This window comes from Zonotrichia leucophrys, chromosome Z (genome assembly GCF_028769735.1).
Source record: "Zonotrichia leucophrys gambelii isolate GWCS_2022_RI chromosome Z, RI_Zleu_2.0, whole genome shotgun sequence".
In the NCBI taxonomy this organism is placed as follows: Eukaryota; Metazoa; Chordata; class Aves; order Passeriformes; family Passerellidae; genus Zonotrichia; species Zonotrichia leucophrys.
In genome coordinates, this window is record NC_088200.1 from 67,348,432 (window position 1) to 67,369,712 (window position 21,281).

The 21,281-nt window shown below is 35.2% G+C and overlaps 1 protein-coding gene across 6 annotated transcripts in view; it reads left to right on the forward strand.

The window, feature by feature from the left end:
- CSNK1G3 (casein kinase 1 gamma 3) overlaps window positions 1–20,283 on the forward strand; it is a 69,995-nt gene extending 49,712 nt beyond the window's left edge. For 3 of the 6 annotated variants that reach the window (XM_064735686.1, XM_064735690.1, XM_064735691.1), the window contains 9 exons: window positions 1,761–1,846; window positions 1,967–2,051; window positions 3,994–4,142; window positions 5,131–5,226; window positions 5,863–5,958; window positions 13,025–13,131; window positions 13,510–13,533; window positions 18,352–18,443; window positions 19,743–20,283. In XM_064735686.1, coding sequence (XP_064591756.1) covers window positions 1,761–1,846; window positions 1,967–2,051; window positions 3,994–4,142; window positions 5,131–5,226; window positions 5,863–5,958; window positions 13,025–13,131; window positions 13,510–13,533; window positions 18,352–18,409 — 701 coding nt within the window. In that variant the 3' untranslated portion in view covers window positions 18,410–18,443; window positions 19,743–20,283. Of the gene's footprint in view, window positions 1–1,760; window positions 1,847–1,966; window positions 2,052–3,993; window positions 4,143–5,104; window positions 5,227–5,862; window positions 5,959–13,024; window positions 13,132–13,509; window positions 13,534–18,351; window positions 18,444–19,742 lie in introns of those variants that run through there. The other 3 variants (XM_064735687.1, XM_064735688.1, XM_064735689.1) reach the window with 3 other exon arrangements.
- The last annotated feature ends 998 nt before the right edge of the window (window positions 20,284–21,281 follow it).

Sequence of the window (21,281 nt, forward strand, 5' to 3'; positions counted from 1 at the left end):
AGCCTGAATCGTTCCATTCCAACAATTTTTTTTATGTTCTGTGATATGTAGTATATTTTTTAATTTATGCAGTGTGATATACAGAGCACTGAAGGTCCTCAAAGTCTGCGTTTACAGAGACAGTGGCATATAGGATACAGTTATAGACTCAACTCTCAAAATAGTGGTAATAAGACAATTTTTTAGGGTGATATTTTTAGTGTGCAGATAATTTCCTGAGTTGCTTGAATGGTCTTACAGCTGACCCTTGTAAAGAAATGTTTTCAGTAAAGAGGGAGGCTGTCACGTTCACATTCTCTTATAAGTTATTTTTGAATATGTCTCTGTTGACCTGTAACTTTATCTGTTAGTGCATATGAGTAAGGAAGGATGTTGTCCTTTGAATAAAAAGTGTATTTTAGGATCCATAGTATATGAAGTTGTCATAACAAATGCGTAGCTGCTAGAAAGGCTCTAAATGTGTAATCAAAACTTTGTCAAAATCACCAAAACCCACTCTTTAAAGGTGTGTAGGAAATATATAGTTACTGGACATCCTGTAGTCAATAATCTTTTGTTTCAGAAGAGACATTTGATCAAGGATTTCTGGTAGTTGTGTGCCAAGTTGGGAGTGTGCATATGGAATAGAAGGTATTTTGTCTATGTGAAGAATAATGTGACTTTATTCAGAGAGCTATTTGAAGGATATACAAATAGTCTGCAGCCCTTACTAGCACATCGTTGGTGCCCTACCTTTCAATAAGATAATTTTTTTAGGGGTAAAATTACTGTGCTTCTTCTCCAGTTCACTTCATTTTCAGGAGGGCAAAGTGAGATTACAGGGAGTGTAGATTCTGACTGGGAGGTTAATGAGGACAAAGATCTGCATCTGTAAAAGTTCTGCAAATTTCTGTGTTTGCTGGATATGTAAATTGGTAATTATTTTGGGATTTCCCTAAATTCAGAAGAACAGTGTATTAAAGTGTTATCAAAGTTATTTGGCTACAGAAAGCATAATCACGTGGAGTCATAACTTAGTGTAATCTAGACGTCTGTAATGCTCTCTGGGGAGCTACCCTTGTCCTTGATTGTATTGGTCTTTTTGTGATAGTGCTTAATTATTGCAGAGGCAGAGGTTAGTTATCATACAATGAATACTTGAAACTCTTTCGGGCATGAAGCAAGTCTGCTCTTAATATGAATAGAAAGGCCAAATGAAGCCAATTTCTTTAAACAAGTGCTTAGTCTCAACAAAACTAGGAAAATGTCATTCTTAGGTTTAGTACATGTACTCTCTTGTCAGAGCTATTATAGGTTCTAGATTAAGAATCAGTTTTGCAGAGGCCAGACTCCTTTGTAATCTAAACCATCCCCAAATAATTCTACAGTTGATCAATTTTAATTAACTTCTTACTGCAAGAACAATGAATATTTGGTCCTAACATTTCATTAAATCCTAAAGTTTACTAATCATGAAGTTTTTCCAGTAGCTCAAGAAAAAAAATCCTTCTGCATTTTTGAGAATGATTTTTTTTAGCCTGATAATTTGCTTAAAGTGCTGTTGAGATGAATATACCTGCAGTCTGTGTCTGCTTTTTTTCTGAGTTTAGCTGTGTTCATAAGGCAGTCTGTAGTACATAAGAATGCCCCCACATGCTCAGTTTGGTTTCAAGTACTTTATACCTAAAAATTATTTTTATGTAATTTGGAAGCTAGTCTTCTAAATATAATGTGAAATTACACAGGTGGAAGTTTCTAATAATATTTGCATTTTGTTTCAGAGCAAAGTAGAAGAGATGATTTGGAAGCATTGGGTCATATGTTTATGTATTTTCTCAGAGGAAGTCTTCCCTGGCAAGGTTTAAAGGTAGTGGGTTTTGATATCTGCCTCTGTCCTGTTTTCAGATCATCAGCTTTTATTGACATGTTTGGAATATGTGTCTGCAAGCTGTATAACTTCAGAAGCTTGTTTGTTCTTCTGTCATAGGCAGATACATTAAAGGAACGTTACCAGAAAATTGGAGACACTAAACGAGCAACTCCTATAGAAGTATTGTGTGAAAACTTCCCAGGTAATGTCTGCTGTTAATAAAAATGTTGTGTCTTGATTTATAAAATGAAGCTGGCATAGGTAATTGCAGGGGTTTAAAATTACAGTATGTGTAATAGATCACAGTATCTTAGAATGGGTCAGGTTGGAAGGGACCACAGCAGGTCATGGGTTCCAGTCTCCCTGCTCAAGCAGAGCCATCCCAGGGCATGTGGCACAGGATTGTGTCCAGGTAGTTCTTGAATATCTACAGTGAAGGAGATTGCAGAACCTCTCTGGGTAACCAGTTCCAGTGCTCAGTTACCTGCACAGTAATGGAGTTCTTCCTCTAGTTTGGGTGGCACTTCTGTGCCTCTGTGTCTGCCCATTGCCTCTCCTGCTCTTGCTGGGCACGGCTGAGCAGAGCCTGGATTCATCCTATTGACAACCACCCGTTAGATATTTATATGTATTAATCAGGTCCCCTCTCAGTTGCCTCTTTTCAAGGCTGAAGAGGCCCAGCTCCCTCAGCCTTTCCTCATATAAAAGATGATGCAGTCCCTTCATCAACTTAGTACCCTTTTGCTGGACCCTGTCCAGGAGCTCCATGTCGCTCTTGTACTGAGGAACTCAGAACTGGACATAGCCACTGAGTAGAGGGAAAGGATCACCACCCTTGACCTGCTCTTCGTAATGCACCCCTGGATTGCATCAGCCTTCTTGGCCCCTAGGGTACACAGCTGGCTCTGGAGAGCTTGTTGTCCACCAGGACTCCCAGGTCCTTCTCTGCAGAGCTGCTTCCCAGAAGGTTTGCCCTCCAACCTATGCTGCTGCACAGAATTATTATTCCCCAGCTGCAGGACCCTGCGCTTGCCTTGGCTGAATTTCAGCAGGTTCCTCTGTGCCCGTCTCTCCAGGCTGCTGAGGTCCCTCTGAAGGGCTGCACAGCCCTCTGGGCTATCGGCCACTGCTCCCAGCTTTGTGCTGTCAGTGAAATTGCTGAGGAGGCCTCTGCCCTTTTGTCTGAATCATTGATGGATAAGTTAAACAATATTGGGGCCAGACAGAAGAATTATCCTTTGAAGCAGCAGTAAGTTAATGCTGTTGTTCTTCAAATACAGATTCTTGTAAAGGAAACATTAAAAAATACTTTATGTGTACTTACACTGATCAACTAGTCTGCACTTGTATCTTCACACTGAAAATTTTGCAAGCCTTTTCACCTGAAATCTGGTATCATAGCTCTATATTAAAAACAAGCTGTGTTAGAAATAGCTTGAACTAATATTTAAAATAACTTAGAAGTTTCAGGTGTCACTTCTAGGTCTCTAAAACTACAAGGAGAATCAATGAGGTGTTGGAAAATTGGACAGAAGGAAATAGGACGTTTTTTAAAAGTTGTAATAAAGTGCTTGGAACAGGGGACATGTATGACATGGGCATGATTTTTCCAAAATATAAATGAGTGCCTTGAAAGGTAATCAAAATATCATTGATAGGCAAAGTGGACTTGCTGAGAGTCGCTCATTACTAATGAAAGGAAATTCTGTCCAGAGTAGGTCTTGGGGACACAAAACTGATGCTTTATGTGGCATACCCCTTTCTTTGCCTATTCTTAGTCTTGTCTCTGTAAAATTGGTTGGAAAGAAAGAAGAAAGTAGAGGCATTTCTCTCCACACAGTTTTGCACATAGTGCATTAGAATTATAACATTGAATAGAAGATCTCAACAGATAACATGAAGGAAAATTAGTGGGGTGTTACTTGCTAGGATATGTGTGGAATATGGTAGTATATCTCAGAATATGGTGGCAGTTCAAAGAACATCATTAAGTAACTTTTCTTTCTGGTAATTCATGGTGCACAACTGTTCAGGTTTTATGGTGAGAAGTACAAGTTGCTTTAAAATTAAATAAGGTGGTGGGGATTTTTTTGAGATCTGTTAAAACAGATAATGGCATATGTATATATTTCTTATTTATCTAGAGGAAATGGCTACTTACCTACGTTATGTAAGAAGGTTAGATTTTTTTGAAAAGCCAGACTATGACTACTTAAGAAAGCTCTTCACAGACTTACTTGATCGGAAAGGTTATATGTTTGATTATGAATACGACTGGATTGGCAAACAGTTGGTGAGTACAGTTCAGCTGTCAGTAATATAATGGGTTTTTTTGTGATCAGTTTTGAGTTTCATTAAGGCATGGGCTTCTCAAGGCTGCTAGTAGAGCTTTGAGCAGCTGCTATTACAAGCCCATCTGCAGATGCATGTTCTAACATTGTCTTTTGGCTTGAAGTGCTTCATATTCATTCTCTTTCCAAATGTGCTGTTATTATCAAAGTACACCTCTGCTCAATGCAAAATGAGGTGGTAGAAATTTGGATTGTTTTTTTGAAGGAACTTAAAATTTTGCAAGTAATTGTCATTATTGCATGAAGATATTTTATGTTCCCAGTATTTTTAAAATGCGGAGCTATACATCCGCATATGAGGTATACTCTAGATGTGTCAGTTCACTATGATAAAATATTGCATAGTTCATTGAATATTTCATTGTGGTGCCTCTAAGGTTTCAGGAAACACTCTGTTGGTATAATTTAGGGAATTGTAGTGGATGGGGTTTACTTCAGCTTCTCAAATTTTTTCATTTCTTTTTATTATTTCTATTATGTAGGGAAGGGAGGGGCTAATATGTTTATATTTGACCAGTTTCAGATTATGCACTTCACCCTTCTCTGTGTGATTCTGAAAGAAAGGTAGCATTTGTTTTATTGCAAAATGTATTTTTCAGTGTTTAGCATTAAAGGTTGCTTTAAGGCTTTGATAGGTTTCATCAGAATGTCAAAACTGCTAACTGCAGAAAGTATCAGCCTAAAGTCTTTCAGAAAATTAATGTATAATACTTAGAATTGCTGCTTCAATACATTCTGTAAGTAATGGTTTGCTTTATTTCCCGTTGTTATTAGTAAATATCTAGTGAAGCTTCTGCTTTAATCTGATAATTTCGTGTTATTTGAAGCTGTCAGATTTAAATATTATTTTCCATTATAAACCAGTAACTTTTGGTGAGACTTAGAAATTTATTTTTTTTACCAGTTGCTACATATTGTTTATATTTGTAGCCTACTCCAGTGGGTTCAATGCATTCAGACCCTGCAATGTCTTCAAACAGAGAAGCATATCAGCACAGAGACAGAATGCAACAATCCAAAAACCAGGTAAACTGCTCATCTAAGATTATCAACATTACTATGTCTTTTGTCTAATGATTTGTGCTATGTTTTTATTAGAACTTCAAAATAAAAGTGACTCTAGGTGTGCTTTTGCTTTCACTTTAAGTAGATCTTTGGTAAAGTCTACATATGTAGAGATACATAAGTATCTCCTAAAAGCGTGCTTGTTTGAAGCTGTGATACAGTGTAGTGAATCTGTAGTGAATTTTCTCTCGACTCACACTTCGTTATTCGCTGTCTCTCCTCCATACACTCTTTCCACTCTTTCCATTCTGACATTTATGTATAACATTTTCACTTTTTTTTAAACCAGGCTAATGACTTAGGTGATAACAATGTTAGGAATTCAGAGCTGTGTCAGTTTACCGAAGCAAAATTGGAGGGTTATTTTAGTGTGCTTTTTCTTACTAAGAATTTTGAGGTTTAGCTACTTCAGCTCTGTATAAAAATATTTATGAAGGCATGTGAAAGTATGTTGATAATGTTGAAGTGCATTCTATATAGGGATTGAATTTGTAGCACTTCTGTACTTCTTAAAAATATGACAGTTAATGCACGAATTGTTTGTTTTAAATTTTTTTTCTTCTTTTGCATAAATCCTGATACATTCAAAAATGTTAGTCAACAGACCATAGGGCAGCTTGGGACTCGCAGCAAACCAATCCACATCATTTGAGGGCTCACCTGGCATCTGACAGACATGGTGGCTCTGTACAGGTATTTTCTGCTTCTTTGCATGACCTAAATCAGTTGTTTTGCCTTACATAATACTACTTTCCTGTAATGTATCAGATGATTCATGTTTTCATATTAAGATTGTTTATCAGTGATGTTCAGAATGCTGCTATTATTTATTATTTCACAGTTCAGTTGCCAAACTGATAACAGGTGCCGAAACAATGGAACTTTTTGTTGATGGAATATTTCTTGCATGTTTCTTAGTTAAAGTAAAAAATAAAACAGTTGAGCTGTCTTTTTTACAGAATATATACTTATCTCAGTGAAAACAATTGAAGTTTAGACTTTAAATGTGTTAATTGTATTAGCAACTGAAACCAAATATTCACTGAATTATGTTGTTCAAGCTGTGGTTTTTGTTCCTTAAGTAAACATCAAATTAAAATGCTACTTAGTGATGTTTTCTTAAACTTCATTCCATTATACAAATAGTAATTTACTAGAAAAAGGTTCCCAGGGCAGCACCTCACACATCTCGGTGAAAAAATCTGTAGAAACCAAAAGTTTTTCCTATATTATTGGTTTATTTCATCTTCAAAGAGCTCTTTTCGTGGTTTGTTTTCAATTTTTAAAACTAATTTTTGAAATTTTTGATGTCTTATTCTTTGAATATATATAGGTGTGAAATAGTTGGAGTTATGTGTGAGGAATTAATACCAGGAGATTCAAAATGCCATCTGTGAAGTCTACATGAGATTTTGAGCTTTGAGGCCAAAATGAAAATGGTTCAGCTTTGTGAAGTCTTATCTGGGCAGGGGTTGTGTGTGGAAATTGTTGCTGCATTTTTGATTATGACCATCTAAGTTACATACGTTTCTTCTGAAGTTTTTGATTTGGAAAAAAGATTGTCATGGCCGGAAGAAAGAATGAAAAGTTCAGGATACAGAAAACAAGGCTGCAGTTCTGTCAGTGTAATAGCATTCTCTAAATTTTGTTGCTTTAGAAACAGCTGTCATGTGTAGTGTAACAAAATCTAATAGGTGATAATTAAGTGTATAATAAAATAAATAAAATAAAAGTTGTTCTTCCCATTAACAAATGTTTAAAAAAACCCTTCTTTTCCCATATTTTAGGTTAGAAAAATACACATTGAATTAGTTAGATTACAGTTAGTAGAACTTTCAACGTGTCATTGTATGATTCTGTTGGCAATTGTGGCACTTCAGAAATCTTTTATTCTTTGTCAGGTAAAATGTAACGATCATAACAAATTTTCTTCCATTGTAAAATAGGCTAAATACCCTTCAGGGATGGAGAGAACATTTTCTAGGAAATAACATAAATAACACTAGTATTCCTTACTGTTAATATAGTGTTGTTTCAATCCTTTCTCCTCACAGGATACAGGCAGGCTGAATGAGTTCAGATCATTTAGATCTGTTGAGGCTAAGCAATTGCCACGTGAATGAGAGCACTGTGCAAAACTGCAGCCATATGTCTTTGAAGATCAAGTGTTGTGCAGCAGGATGTTTTCAGATTGGATTGCTTTTTTGTTGTGAAGTGGTCATGCTTCCTTATTAAGGGCACTTTTAAAATCACATAGTATCTCCAGTTATGCTGTGACATAGCCCCTGGCTGTTATCAAATACGTCTTTGTTGCAGGGATACTAACTTAATCATGCTATTTGTTAAGTTGTTTCATTAGCTAGCTACTTTAGTAGGATTCTTAGTTGCTTCCAAGGAGACAAGTACTAAAAGTTGTACAGAAAATTGTTCAAAGGTAAAGTTGAGTCTGAGGTATGAAATTAACGTGCATTTTTTTCTGTGATGTTAGTGAGCCATTGCTCATCTTTGAGATCAGTTTTATCAATTTTTCTGCAAGATATGAAGATCTGTCAGATTGTTTCAAAGTGACAGTGAAATGTTTTTAGGTCAGTGCTGTTAGTCATCTGTAATACTACTGCTGATGTCATCTCTTAGGCTCTTTTTTAGATGATTATTCAAATGTGCTAGTGATTCTTTTCTGTGACATATTAACATTGAGGGAACTGAATGTTGGTGATGTATATTTGTTAGCATACATTTGCATGCTGTTAGTGCTAAGTTGAAGTGGGAACCATTGAGGTTCAAACTGGTATTTCATTAACCATAAGTAGATAAGTAGATATTGTTCTACTTTTTGTACTAATTTAATTTTTCCCAGACCCTAGGTTTGTGGTCAGAACATCCTAATGTGCTTAGACACGTCTAATTTTACTTTGTAGATTCAGTTAAAATTCAAATAGTACTAGGAAATTGAGTTGTAGAGGGGAGACATCCCTTTCTTTCACTTACCTCAATCAATTTTTCTAGTTCATGCAGACTTACTAACGATCAACTCATACCTCCCAGCAATTTGTTCAACAACTTTTGTGCCTTTGTTCTCCTAAGTTTCTCACTTCTGAAAATGTCAGTTGTACAACACTGAATTTTTTTTTCTCTGCATGAGCTGCAATCTGCTTGCGCTCTCATAAAGACTTATTAATCGTATTAATTAATACGTAAAGACGTATTAATCTGTCCCATTGCAATTTTTTCCATTACTTACTAACTGGTCTTCTTTCTCTTTTCTCTTTCTTTTTTCCCATTGTGAAATTCTTTAAAAGGAGGTTAGATGGAAAGATTGGGTTAAAGAGTTCTCAGTAAAGTACTTAAGAAGTGCTTGAAAGACTTTTGTATTTGATGTAAGTAGTTTTCAGTTGCCCGATTCCTCTTCTTCAAGAAGTCAAGATAGTAAAGTGTTAGATGAAACAAATCAATCTTGCTGAACTTTTGTGAGCTAAAAAGATATTGTGGTAACTTTTATTCTTTTGTATTTCCTGAAAACTTTTTGAAAGTAAAGCAAAGAATTGTGTAGTATCACTAATGAATTCCTTAGAGATGTAGACTGGCTTTATTTTTTGAGTGGAAAATTCATTTACTGAGATTCTTAATGGGATTAAGGGGTTTTTTTCTATGTCTATTCCAAATTTTTGCAATTCCTTGGTGGGACTACAGTAATGAAATTCAGCAAAATTTGTTTTTTATGGCAGACATTCTAACTGATTTTTGAACATAGCAAGTAAAAAATCAGTTAGTGTACTAATCCAGAACAAAGTATAGAGACTGAAGATTTAATGTCACCATTTAGGGATTTGGTATTTTGGTTTAACTGTGTCTTGGCCTTTGTCAAGCTTCCAGAGGACCATGTATCTAAGAAATCAGTCTATTTCACAGTGAATGTGTCATTAATAGGTAGTGGGTGGAATTTTTGTTTCTCTACCTCATGGCATAGAGAGTATCACGAAATAACCAGTGATGCATATGCTTCTTTATATAGGTGCTCTTAAAACTTTTAAAGAACTGATTAAATTTGAAGGAACTAAATTTAAACCACGATGAAGTTATAAAAATGCTTAAAGTAGTTTTAGGTTTTCAGTTTAGTGGTTATTCTCCCACTTGAAAATAGGTGAGTAGCTTAAGTTAATCTTGAATATTGCAATACTTCTAATTTGAAGCTTTTAAAATATTTGTTTTTTGAAATGTAATTATGTTACTATTTAGGGAAGAATATTTATGTACATTTTGTAACAGAATTTTTAGATGTAAAACCATGACTTAAATACCCTAATTTTTTCATTGTAGTTGTATTCAAGTCGCCTAAGAGATTAATAGTGCCTTTCATTTTTCATCAGGCTATTGATTTCATCAAAATCCATTACAACTTGAGTCACAAGTAGAGAACTTAAATTCAAAGTTTCTCTTAAAGCAAATTTAGTTTCATGTTACTTCTCTCTCCTAAAGTTATAGCTGTTTATGTGAATCTACTGTGATGAATTTTCATTGTGCCTTACTTGTGGTACATTCTGGCTACAGAATTTGGTGACCACTCCTTCAGTGCATACAATGTCCTCTGAGTAACTTATTCTTGCTCAATTCTGTTATGTTCCTATATCTTTCTGCCTCTGTTGTGCAGATTTTTGACATGATTCACTCATCGTTGGAAAGAAAAAATGTAATAATTTGCCTTATTAAAGGCTTTTTTAGGTCATACTGCAAAGTACTTTACTGAGGTAATGTGAAATTAAATTCATACTCCTGGTAGCCTTACTGACAGTGGAATTGATGCAGTCCTTCCTATCTCTTGTACTCCTTTGTATGAATCTTTGTTAGTGAGGAGCTCCTAGAGCTGCTTTCAGCAGTAGTAGATTTAAATAAAACTCAGGTCATTTGTGGTTCTGGAGAAGCATGAATGATCCTGATTTTTGGATTTATGTTATATACGCTTTGGTTCGCTTGCGCTTTCAATGGGTGTAACTCTTTCCAGAAAGAAGAGCTTCATGTTCCTCCCATCTAAACTGTGTCATGCAACAGACACTTCATAGAATTTGTTTATGTATTTGGTGAATGTGTATGGCTGAGTTTGAAGTCAGTTTGAAAAATAAGCTGCAGTAAGCTTTGTTCTTTCTTACCACACAGTAGTGCATTGACCCCAGCAGAGGGTGATTTGGCTCCTATAAAGAGGAAGTCAGCTTAGATTAGTACAGCACATGCACAATACTTATAATATTACTCATGCAGGAAGGACTTTAAAACACCTGCTATCATATTTTCCAATTCAAATGAAGATGTGTACATAGTTAAGTTTGATCTCTTTTTTCAAATGTGTTGTCCAAGAGGATAGATATCATTGAACAGGTGCTCCTGGCAAAGAAGTGTGAAGTAAAGTGGGATATGAATGTCCCACAGATGCTACAGTTGGCCTGTATGTTTGATATCTCTGTAAAAGTCATACATTTTTTCATTTGTTTTTTTAGGAAAAGAGAACAGGAGTTCTTGCAAATGCCTTTGCAGACTGCGACCTGTTCTTTACATCAGTCAGGAATGCTAAGTTGTACTGTGTTTGCTTCCCGTCCAGAAAGGGCCAGATACTTGTCTTGCTATTTCTTGATGTGCCCTACTTCTGTTTGGGTAAACTGAGGGTTTCTGTTTCTCATCAACAAATTTTACACTTTTACTCAGTCTTGAGCATGGATCTGAGGTTCTTTTTAAGCTTAGATTATGGAGCAGAAATCCTGCACTATAAGGGCCAGAGGCAAGGTTGACTACAATATTAGTTGGATGACATTGCTTTATATGGATTAGTGCAGGCCATAGTTGTGGTTAGTTATGTAGTTGGGCACAGGGACCTCCATGTGAGCATGGCCCCACCAGTGATCCCTTCCAGCCATAACCATTCTGTGCTTCCTTTGGAACCAAACTCATTTGATGGTCAAGTTGAGTAAAGTTTTTTTTTACCCTTACATTTTTATGACTGCACCTATCTTAATTAGCAAATACTTGTGATGCACTTTTCCACTCTGGGTATTTTACAAGAAACAATGTAATTACCTTCACAGTAAGATACCTAGCGAGGTGGTTGGAATAATACTATATCCCTGTTCTTAGTAAATATGTAATGATGACAACTCAGAATATTCTGTGACTCTGTAAAACCCAATAGCTAGTAACCCAGGATATTTGGTCAGGATGCCTGCCTCACCATCTTAAGGTTTGTTAAAGTCCAATTCCTACTTATTTCTGCCACTGAATGTGAAGTACTTCTGTCATGTCCAGTGATACAAAACTAAGCTAAAGACATCTTGTTGAAACTCCAGTGACTTACTTATCATTGCAGGAATAAAGTCCAGTCTCCCATGATTCCTTCAGTTATATTGATTTAAATTTAGGTAGTTAGATTCCTGCAGTCTTGCATATCATTAATTTTGTTGCGAGCCTGCAGGATTTTTTTTTAGCAGTGGTTCCTATTTTAGTGAAATTTGAAAAAGAAGAAAACTTGGCCTGATGTTGGCAAAGGGCACGGAAAATGCCTTGAGTGCAGCAAACTTCTGAGATGCAGTGCTTAGTTACAATAGGAATCACAAAACAAACCTCAATAGGCTAGGCTCTTAGCTCTGGTTATAGATGAGACATAACTGCTATAACAAGAGGAGAGCTTGGAAGAGTGAAAGAAATAATATTATGGTAGTGATTTTCTTTCTCTCTCATCTACCTTAATCTCTGACTATCAGCCAACAGCTGGTTATAATCTTGAATTACAGACTACTCTTAGTGGCTCTAGAGCTGATTAATTGTTTACAGATGTTTTCTGCAAACTTTTATATTATTTGTCCAGAATTACATTTTTGTGCTTGCTAGCTTGCTGAGCAGTTGCTGCTATTTAATAGCTGGTAGACCTTTCCATGGTGTCAAGTCAACACTTTACTGGGTCAATTAGCACTGTCAACAGCTCTGATCAGGTAGGCACTTGTCTACGTCAGTTAACCATCTTCCTTTTTGTATTCTGTGGAGTTGATAATGGAGAGGCCTCTGGAATGTCTCCATTTGTCATGCAGGAAAACTGACAGGAACTGAGAGAGGGAATATTGGGTTCCACTTGGTTTAAAGTCCCAACAAATATTCCTAGAGAACCACAGCTTTCATGGTGACTTGAACAATTTACATAGAAATTTCATGGTAAACTAATAGGAATGAAGATTAATCTAATTTTTATAAATTTTTTGGCAGTAGATGTTTTCATGTCCTAAAAATCAGACATCATATACTCTTATGTCTAGAAGACAGCCTTAGTTTTTCCCTTTTTGAGTGAGTGTCCTTTGAGATACAACTGAAGCAGACCTTCATATTCAGTGTGAATATAAAGAGCTAAACCAAGGAACATAAATACACCAGAGGAGTAGAGATATGGTTAGACCGACTGAATTGATATTGGAAAAGTGCTTATTGCCTTCCCTTAGGGCTCTGAAGAGATGTGGGAGAGATTAGTAAATGACATCCACAGAGCTGCTTTGCTTCATCCACTCACTGTGAGTTCATAGTAGAGATTAGTTCCATTAACAGATGTGAAAAGAGAATTACAAGAGCACAGGGTTGCCAGAATTAAACCTGGAGAAAATACTGTTACTGGAATAAAAATAACTATAGAAATAACAAAAAATACTGGTTTTTTAAGATGTGTTGGAACCTTAGGAATTAACAAATGTATGTCTGGCACTAGTATAATTTCAGGTCTTTCTTCTGATTTCAGGTAGTAAGCTCAACAAATGGAGAGCTGAACACGGATGACCCAACTGCAGGCCGTTCAAATGCACCCATCACAGCTCCTGCAGAAGTAGAAGTAATGGATGAAACAAAGTATGTCCTCCTTTTTATCTTCTTTGTATCTTTTATGCTCAGCTGCTTCAATATGTTTTTACATAGTTTTTCAGAAAATATTGTCTGAACTGAGTAGTCATTGGTGAGGAGCAAGACTACAGTGCTATACTTAATTTTGTCTTTAAGTTTCTAATTAATAGAGTTCCTATAGCTTGTGCTTTTTAAGCCTAAGCCTTGAATGACATGTCTTGCTATGCTGGCTGGAGAAGTGCATGGATTTTTGATGTTTCAACTAATTTTGAAATATTTATTTTAAGATAGTGTTGTGACTACCAAAAGCCATGCGTAGAACATGTAAAATTCTTCCTCTATATTGTATTCTGATTCTCTTTTTTCCTTTGCTCTCTTTCTGTATAGCTGCCAGAAAGTGTTGAACATGTGGTGAGTTATACAGCACAGGCAGGCAGAAATAGCCCCAGGAGCTTTGTTCTTTTTATTTTGATTAAAACTAACTTCAGAAAACTTAAAATATCTATTTAGAAATGACAAAATACATTTTAATTCGGTGAAACAATTAACTGTTTTTACAAAAAGACACCTTCAGGAGCTGTTCTGCCTGCTTCAAAGCCTGCCTTCTTTTAAGTTGTGTAGTTTGTGATGTACTTTACATCAACCTTTTTAACGGCTACTAGAATATTTTTTCTTATTTTCTATTCTGTTTGAAAGGGGAAAGCATTCTTTTCAAATATTGTAGCATTCAGCTAGTGTATTAACATGTGGAAAATAATTCGCATGAATAAGTAATAATTGCTAGCAGATGTTTGAACTTTTCCAGTTATTTCTGTAAACAAACTATTTACCAAAGTATTAGTCTGTGACAACTTTCTAACTAATCACTAAAACATAACTTCAGAGTTCCTTAATTCTTAATTATATCCAGTGCAATGGAAGGGAAAAATATTAAGATCTGTTACCATGGGATGGACAACTAATATTTATGCATTTGAAGAGTAAACTTAGACTTGAAAAATAGTACAGAGCAATATTCTTGGTAGCTAAAGGTGATATGAATTCCAACATGTTTCATTTTATAATTATGCTTGAAATAGGATTTTACAAGGGTATGGATTTAGTTTATCATAAAATAAAGGCACACAGGTATGAAGGATACATTAGTATCTGTATTATTGCTCTGCTACATTAGTAGCAGAGCAATTCACTAGCAGCAATATTTCTAGGACCCATTTTCCTGACTTTAGATAAAAGGGAAATTTCTCAAAGTGAAATTTTTTTTGAAGCAATTGTTCCACAAATTCTGGTTCTGGTAGGTAAGCTTTATTTGCAAGTGTAATTGAAAATTTTGAATGGCAGTGTCTGTAGGGCCACATTTTTGCACTGGCTTTCTCAGTGAACACTGAGGAGAACTACATTCTTTGCTGCCATCTTTGTGGAGTATGGTATTATTTTACTGTCAAAAATATATCTGTTCTTTGATATATATAAAATATAAAATTAAATATATATATATATATATATATATTATATATATATATATATATATATATATATATATATAAATATATATGTGTATTTATGAAACAAAAAAAATCCAAAGGGGCAAGGATATTGATAGGCTGCCCATAGCTAAATTCCCTATCCCCTCTCTTCAAATAGGCACAGTGATAATCTTCCTTATGCTCAGCTCATGTGCACACAGAAAAAGATTAAATTTCTTGTACTTTGAGTAGTGAATGTACAATTAAACCCATTTTTAGTTCCCTATTTTAATTAGTTATCTGCAGAAAGTTAAGAGAATTCTCAGTAGCCAAGATGCTCAAGTAGCCAAACTGCTTGAGAAGTATAGGAGTTCACTTTTTCTGATATGAATACATAATGGACAAATATTCTATCCGTGACCTTTTTGGCCTACTCTTAATTAGTTTGGTTACAGACAAAACCAGTGAGACCACTACTCTCAGTGTCCTGCTCTTTAGATTGATTTTCTTGTTTTTGAATATGTAACACTCAAATTAGTGTTTCAGCGCTGTCTGTTTAAACTCAAGTTTCCTGAGTGACTAGAGGTTTTTCTGGGGGTAGTTTTCCATATTTTGAAATTCTTTTATATTTTAACAGTTAATTAACACACATGCACGCCCACTCACCCTCACCCCCTCTTCAGCTTTAGTATCAAACATCAATGCACAGGTAAACATATTTTTTCAGAAAGAGCACTTAGAAGATTTTAATTTTACATTTTAACGTTGTAATTGCAAGCCTAATATCAAAAAGGGTTGTGACACATTCAGACATTTGTTTATAGATTTTACTCTGTGGAACAGGTTAAGGGAATGGGATTACTAGTATCCTTCATGTCTGTGACATGGATATTTTTTCTTCTAAGGAGACATTGGATGGCAAGGATGTGTCTAACTTTGTGCCTTTTTCATAATCTTTTTTCCACCTGAAAGTATGAACAAAGCTAACCTCTCTTGCTCACATCTTCTGTTTGTAATGTTTCCTTATACTCTGAAAAGGCAAACTTGAATCTTATTTAGAAATGCTTCATTCTTTGTTTTAGATGTTTCCTTAGTTTTAGAAACTTAGCATGACTATATCTTCTTTTAAAAGGGGCACCCCTCATGAGGGATTGTCCCGATTATGTAGGATTTTAACTGTGAACATAAGTGTAATTTAGGTGAATATTTGAGCTTCTGCTCAAATTTTGGTGAAATTCTGTAAATCAGAAAGGATAAGTTTGGGGTTTTTTAATCCTGTAAGGATTTTATTGTTTTGGGACATTTAACCAATGTTTAATCAAACATTTCATTGTTCAGTAATTATTTATCTACTCACATGCAGTATATATTCTAAATCTTATGCCGTGTCATTTTCATGGTGGGTGTGCAGCTAGCATGACTTAGCACAGTGGGTGATGTGTTTTGGGAATTCTGGTGGATTTGGTTTTTTTGTTTGTGAGTGTTGGGGGTTGTTGGTTCTTTTTGTTGGTTTGGGTTTTTAGAAAAGTTGCTTTCTGCCCTCTTTCAGTTGTTACTTAATGAAGTTGTAAAGCAAGGAGAAAACTAACCTGATCACTGTGCTGCCCTGACGCTTGGGGATCTGCAGATCTATCTGTTGTCTTCTACAGATGCTCTTTCATTTATCACTGAGTAATTAACCTGTCTTTCCTCTTTGCTAGCCACAGAACAGTTGCTTCTGTGAAACATGTGTGATTTGGATAACCAAAAGGCTCTTCTGTGGGAAGGCAGAGAAGGGCAAAAAGGAAGTGATTATATGATCTGTCCTTTTTGCATCTTGCATCTTTTTTGCCACTTTTAACACTTGTTTCTAATGCTGCAGTAAAGTGCCTGCCACGTGCTTGATGGCAAAAATAAAAACATAGCTGTCTAAACACAAATGACAAATTAAGTTGCTTTAGAATTTTGGCCTAAGGTACTGTTCAACTGGAAGGAAGGGTATTTAACAGGAAAAAGATATGATAATGACCTAGGAAGGACAAAAAGTGTTCAAAATTATAATGCTGAGATTGCTACCTCAGATAATACCTCAAAAGACACTTTAGATTGTACAGGAAAAGTGCAGTATTCTTTGCATTTTATAGATTGCTGTTATACTGCTGACTCTAGAAATGTTAAATAAACTCCAGATGAAGATTAGCTGTCATTAAATACTTTATTTGAAAAAAATCCTTTCCTAGAAGTAGAAATTTTTAAAAATTACCTCTTCCGTATTTTGCATGCATATTGAATAGTATAATAAATTTGTGGTTTAATAGTCCTTAATAAAGCACCTATTTATAGCTTTAAATATAGCTCTGAGCAATGTTATATCTGTATTATGTAAAAGTGACAATAACACCCTCTAGCGACAGTATGCTGAAGAACAAGCCTGCATTTCTGTTATGAATTATACTCATAGAGAGATTATGCACTATGAATCTCTGACTCAGGGTTATACTTCTTTCAGAAATTTTATTGTCAGGCAATAGAGTCTGTTCTACCATAATCCCATTTAAAGGTGCATATACTTTAAAATTGCATTTATTTGGCCTTGGAAGCCAATTTGAAGTCTAGCACTTCTAGATTTAAAAATCACAGTGTTTAAGTGTACTTCAGTTTCTATTTCCAAGACAGTCTTATGGTTTACAATTCATCCTGGAATTTGCATTCCTTTAGTCCTTTTTAGATATGTTATATATTATTAATTTATTTATTTTTCCACACCAGAGAAAAGTTTTCAGCATTTAATGATTTCTCCTTGAATTGAAATTTAGTTGAATAGTTTCTATAGTTTAACAAAACCAAACAAAAGAACTGTTAATAGAATTTACACTCATTATAGTAGTATTATGAAACTCCAGAAGACCAGAGGATTAAAAAAACTGTGCATTATGTTGCTTAAAAATAGAACTTTGGATTTTACCATTGCATGGTGCCCTTTTTCTCTGGTTGACAGAGAAGTAGGAGAAGGAATAAAATACCGTATGAGATTTGCAGCAAGGATGAGTTAAAATTTTCTAATAAGAAAAGCAAGAAGACCTAAAGTGTCCTTGAATTGCAGAGAGGATCCAAGTAGTCCTGAATGTTTAAGAAGTATGATCTACTTGTGATCCATATAAATAAATTTTATTTAAAAATAGAGTGAAGAGTTAAAATTCTAGATAGCTGTTCTAGAATATAAATTGTCTGCTGTACTTCCATCTTCCTACACAGTTATTTATGTAACCTGTATATTCTAATGTTATAAATCAAAACAGGATTTTTCTTTGGGCTTTCCCTAAGGCATGCTAATCTTGAGCAAGTATAAAAGTGATTTACCATCACAGATGAGGGTAGGATTTCCTCATCTACAAGATCATAGGATAATTCAAATTGAAAGGAGGAGAACTGCTTTGCTTTGATACATGGCATATATAAAATACTTGGGGTGAAAAAGAAATTAAACCAAATTGGGATTCATAGATCTACAAGTGGATTCAAAGCTTAAGTGATAATGAATGTTAGTGGTTGTAGGCAGATGCTAAAAAAAGGGTTAGTGGTTATGGGGGAATTTCAGTTACAGTCAGTGTCTCCTGCCCTTCAAAACCAATTATATTTCTTCTTTAAGAAGTACTTCAAATTTAGTAAATACAGTATGATACTTCTGCTAGCTGTGAAAATATTTATCTGTGTAGTTTCCCCTACTGAATTTTAATTTTGGGCTTCCTTTTCATCAATAACGAATGTTTTTTTCTACTGAAAGTTATGTAACTCTCAGAGCAGTTCTGGTCTGCCTCTGCCCACTGCTACTTTTTCAGTGACTGAGCGACAGGGTGCCTTGGATATTTTGAGAAGGTAACTTCTGTCTCCCCTAACTTTGGATGTTGTTCTCACCCCCTGTAGAACCTTATTTTTAGACCCTTAGTCTCCCTGATTTTTAAATGCTTTCCCCATTTCCCATATTCCAAACTAAATCATCCGGATTCCTTTTGAATTTTCGTGACATAAATGCTTGGTGAACTTAAGGATTTACTGGTCAAGGCTATTCATGCAGTACATTTATATTTTCACTACTGCTGTACTTCATAGTTTAAGACTCATCAGTGTATAGTGCTGCAGGCGAGAACTCAATAACCAAACCACAGAACTCCATGGGACAAGCTCTGTTAGAGCAGATAACTTGCATGTTTAGTTTTGGTCACACACACACACATTGTGAACACACAATGTGAACAGTTCAGTGTGAAGCTTTATTTTTAAAGGCGGTGTTCAGGACCTGAGAGTTGCTTAAAATAAGCCTAGCAGTACAATTTAAAGGAATTTTTTGGGTGTGCGTGTGTAATTTGTTGTTTTCTTCTTTATTTTCAAAAGTACTTTCTGGACTTCTGCAGTCCTTCTGTATATTATCTATATCTAACTCCCTCCAACTCTTTTTCATTTTGTGGGGTTCTTTCAGGTGCTTTTCAGATTGTCTCAGTTTGCTAAGTGAAATTCACAGTTTTTGTCAGTTTCTTTCATTCATGTAGTATTCAATAAAGCAGAAGAGGGATTATCAGTGTTCTTTATATTTAAGCTGTAATTTTTCACTGTAATATTTATTTTCACAGCACTGAGTCAGAGCATTAATTATGTTGTTCATTAGAATTTTCTTCTAAAATGTCTTGTGGAATAGCCTTGGACAAAGTTTTTCTAAGTTCTGGTTGACAAAGGAAGCTTAAATCGTTTTCTTGTTTTAGCAACAATAGTGTTTTAAGTGCACAGTTTAGGTGACAGTCATAAGCACAAGCTTCCATTTGGCATATTGCCAGTTAATATGAAAGAGTACTCGGGTAATGGAATATTCTTTATTACAAATACCTTTTTAAGTCAGCCTATAATACCTGTGCTTTTGATACTCTCATCAATACTTAATGGCTTAATAGCTACTTGCATTTTAGCTTTAGTTTGATAATTTTTACCAAAAAAGGTGAAATGTGTCAAAAATATCTCTACTTCAGTTTCTTTTTCTAATAAATCAATTTCCTGCAATAGAGCTTAATGAGTTCCTTGTGGTGCTGGCTGTACCTGAGCTATGTACTTCAAATGAGACATAGAGTAAATAGTTTAGTTTTGTGGTTTCTTTTATATCAAATTTAATTCATGTCACACTTGCAGGTGCTGCTGCTTATTCAAGCGGAGGAAAAGGAAAACCATCCAGCGCAACAAATGACTAGAACCAAACAGAACACGGAAAAATGCTTATTTGTTCAACTGTTGTCTTGTGATCTTAAAAAAACAACAACAAAACCCAAAGCAAAAACCTCCATAATAAACACATTTTCCGAGGACTCTCTGAGAAACAATATCATGCCTCTGTGCTTTGATTTGGTTCTTCTGCATCCATCTTCTGTTTCTTTAATTCATCTCTTCTGAAAGCTTTAAGATATTGTCAGATAGGAGTGCTTCTTTGACCATCAACATACGGACCAATGAAATGATAGAAAATGAACAGTATCTTGAGCAAAACTGAACTTGAGAAGTATTTCTTCTTTCCTAGGAAGTAGCAGCAGTGTCTTAGATGAAGACGGATGTCCTAAACAGTTATTTGAGTTTGTAGCAGTGTATCTAAAGCAGTTTTCTTCAAAAATTAAGAAGAAAAATACAGATACACAACAATAATGCAAAATAATAAAATCTTAAGATTTATTTTATGACATTTGCATTGTTTTTCTTCTTTTGCCTCAGTATTACTGGTTAGTCAAATTGTTACTCCAGTCAAATTGCCACTGTCTAGAGATACTGGGGATGCTGGTTTAACTGTTGACAGCTGTCAAAATGCTGGTGCTACTAACAGAAAGTATTTCCAATACCCTTTTGGTTTGAAAACCTTCTTTTCTTTTGCCTACAATGAATACTGCAGTGTACAGTAGAAGTTGTAAGAGTATTTGTGCAAGCGTACAAATGTTTGTATAGTTTAAGTTGTACATCTGGTAATGTTAACAACATCAAATTACCTTCAAAAGAGCACTACAGAGCAAATACGGAATCTGGTTAAGGCAGAATAAGTATGAAAGCCTGTATGTTCACTGAGGTAGTTGATGATTGACAGCATCTTTAACTTGAAAATATGGACGTGCCATGTAAAGTTAGAGGTGTACTATTTCTTCTTTAGAAAATAAATGCAATAGAAATGAGTTAGACTTCTGCCTTCACTGCATACCCTCCCAGAGCATCCCAAATTTCCTGCTTCTTTTTTCCTGGAATTTTCTTGTCTTGCATTGTAAGCTCACTAGTATCATAGGACAGCAAGGATGTGTCAGATACTTCTCTACAGTTGGATGAAGTGCTTGCAGTATGAATAAACCAACAGTTCTGTAGGCAAGACGGCCCATTTTGTATTTTCTTCTTCAGAAAATACACGCTTCTTTTAAAGTCATAGTGACAGAGTTCTGTTTTTTGTCATGTTTAACTGCCAGTTTTGAAGAAGGACTGTGGAAGATGAAAGTGACTAGATAGATTTATTGACCAAACACAGATTATCTCTGTTTCTTTAGAATTCTTCTAGAGCTAAGTACCGTCTTTTTTTCTTTTTTCATTTGTTCACAAATATCTTTTGGCATACTTATTTATTTTTCTTCTGTTTTTGTGGTAGCATTTAAAATGTATATAAAAGCAAAGGTACACCTTTGAATTAATCATTGCATTTACAAGGAT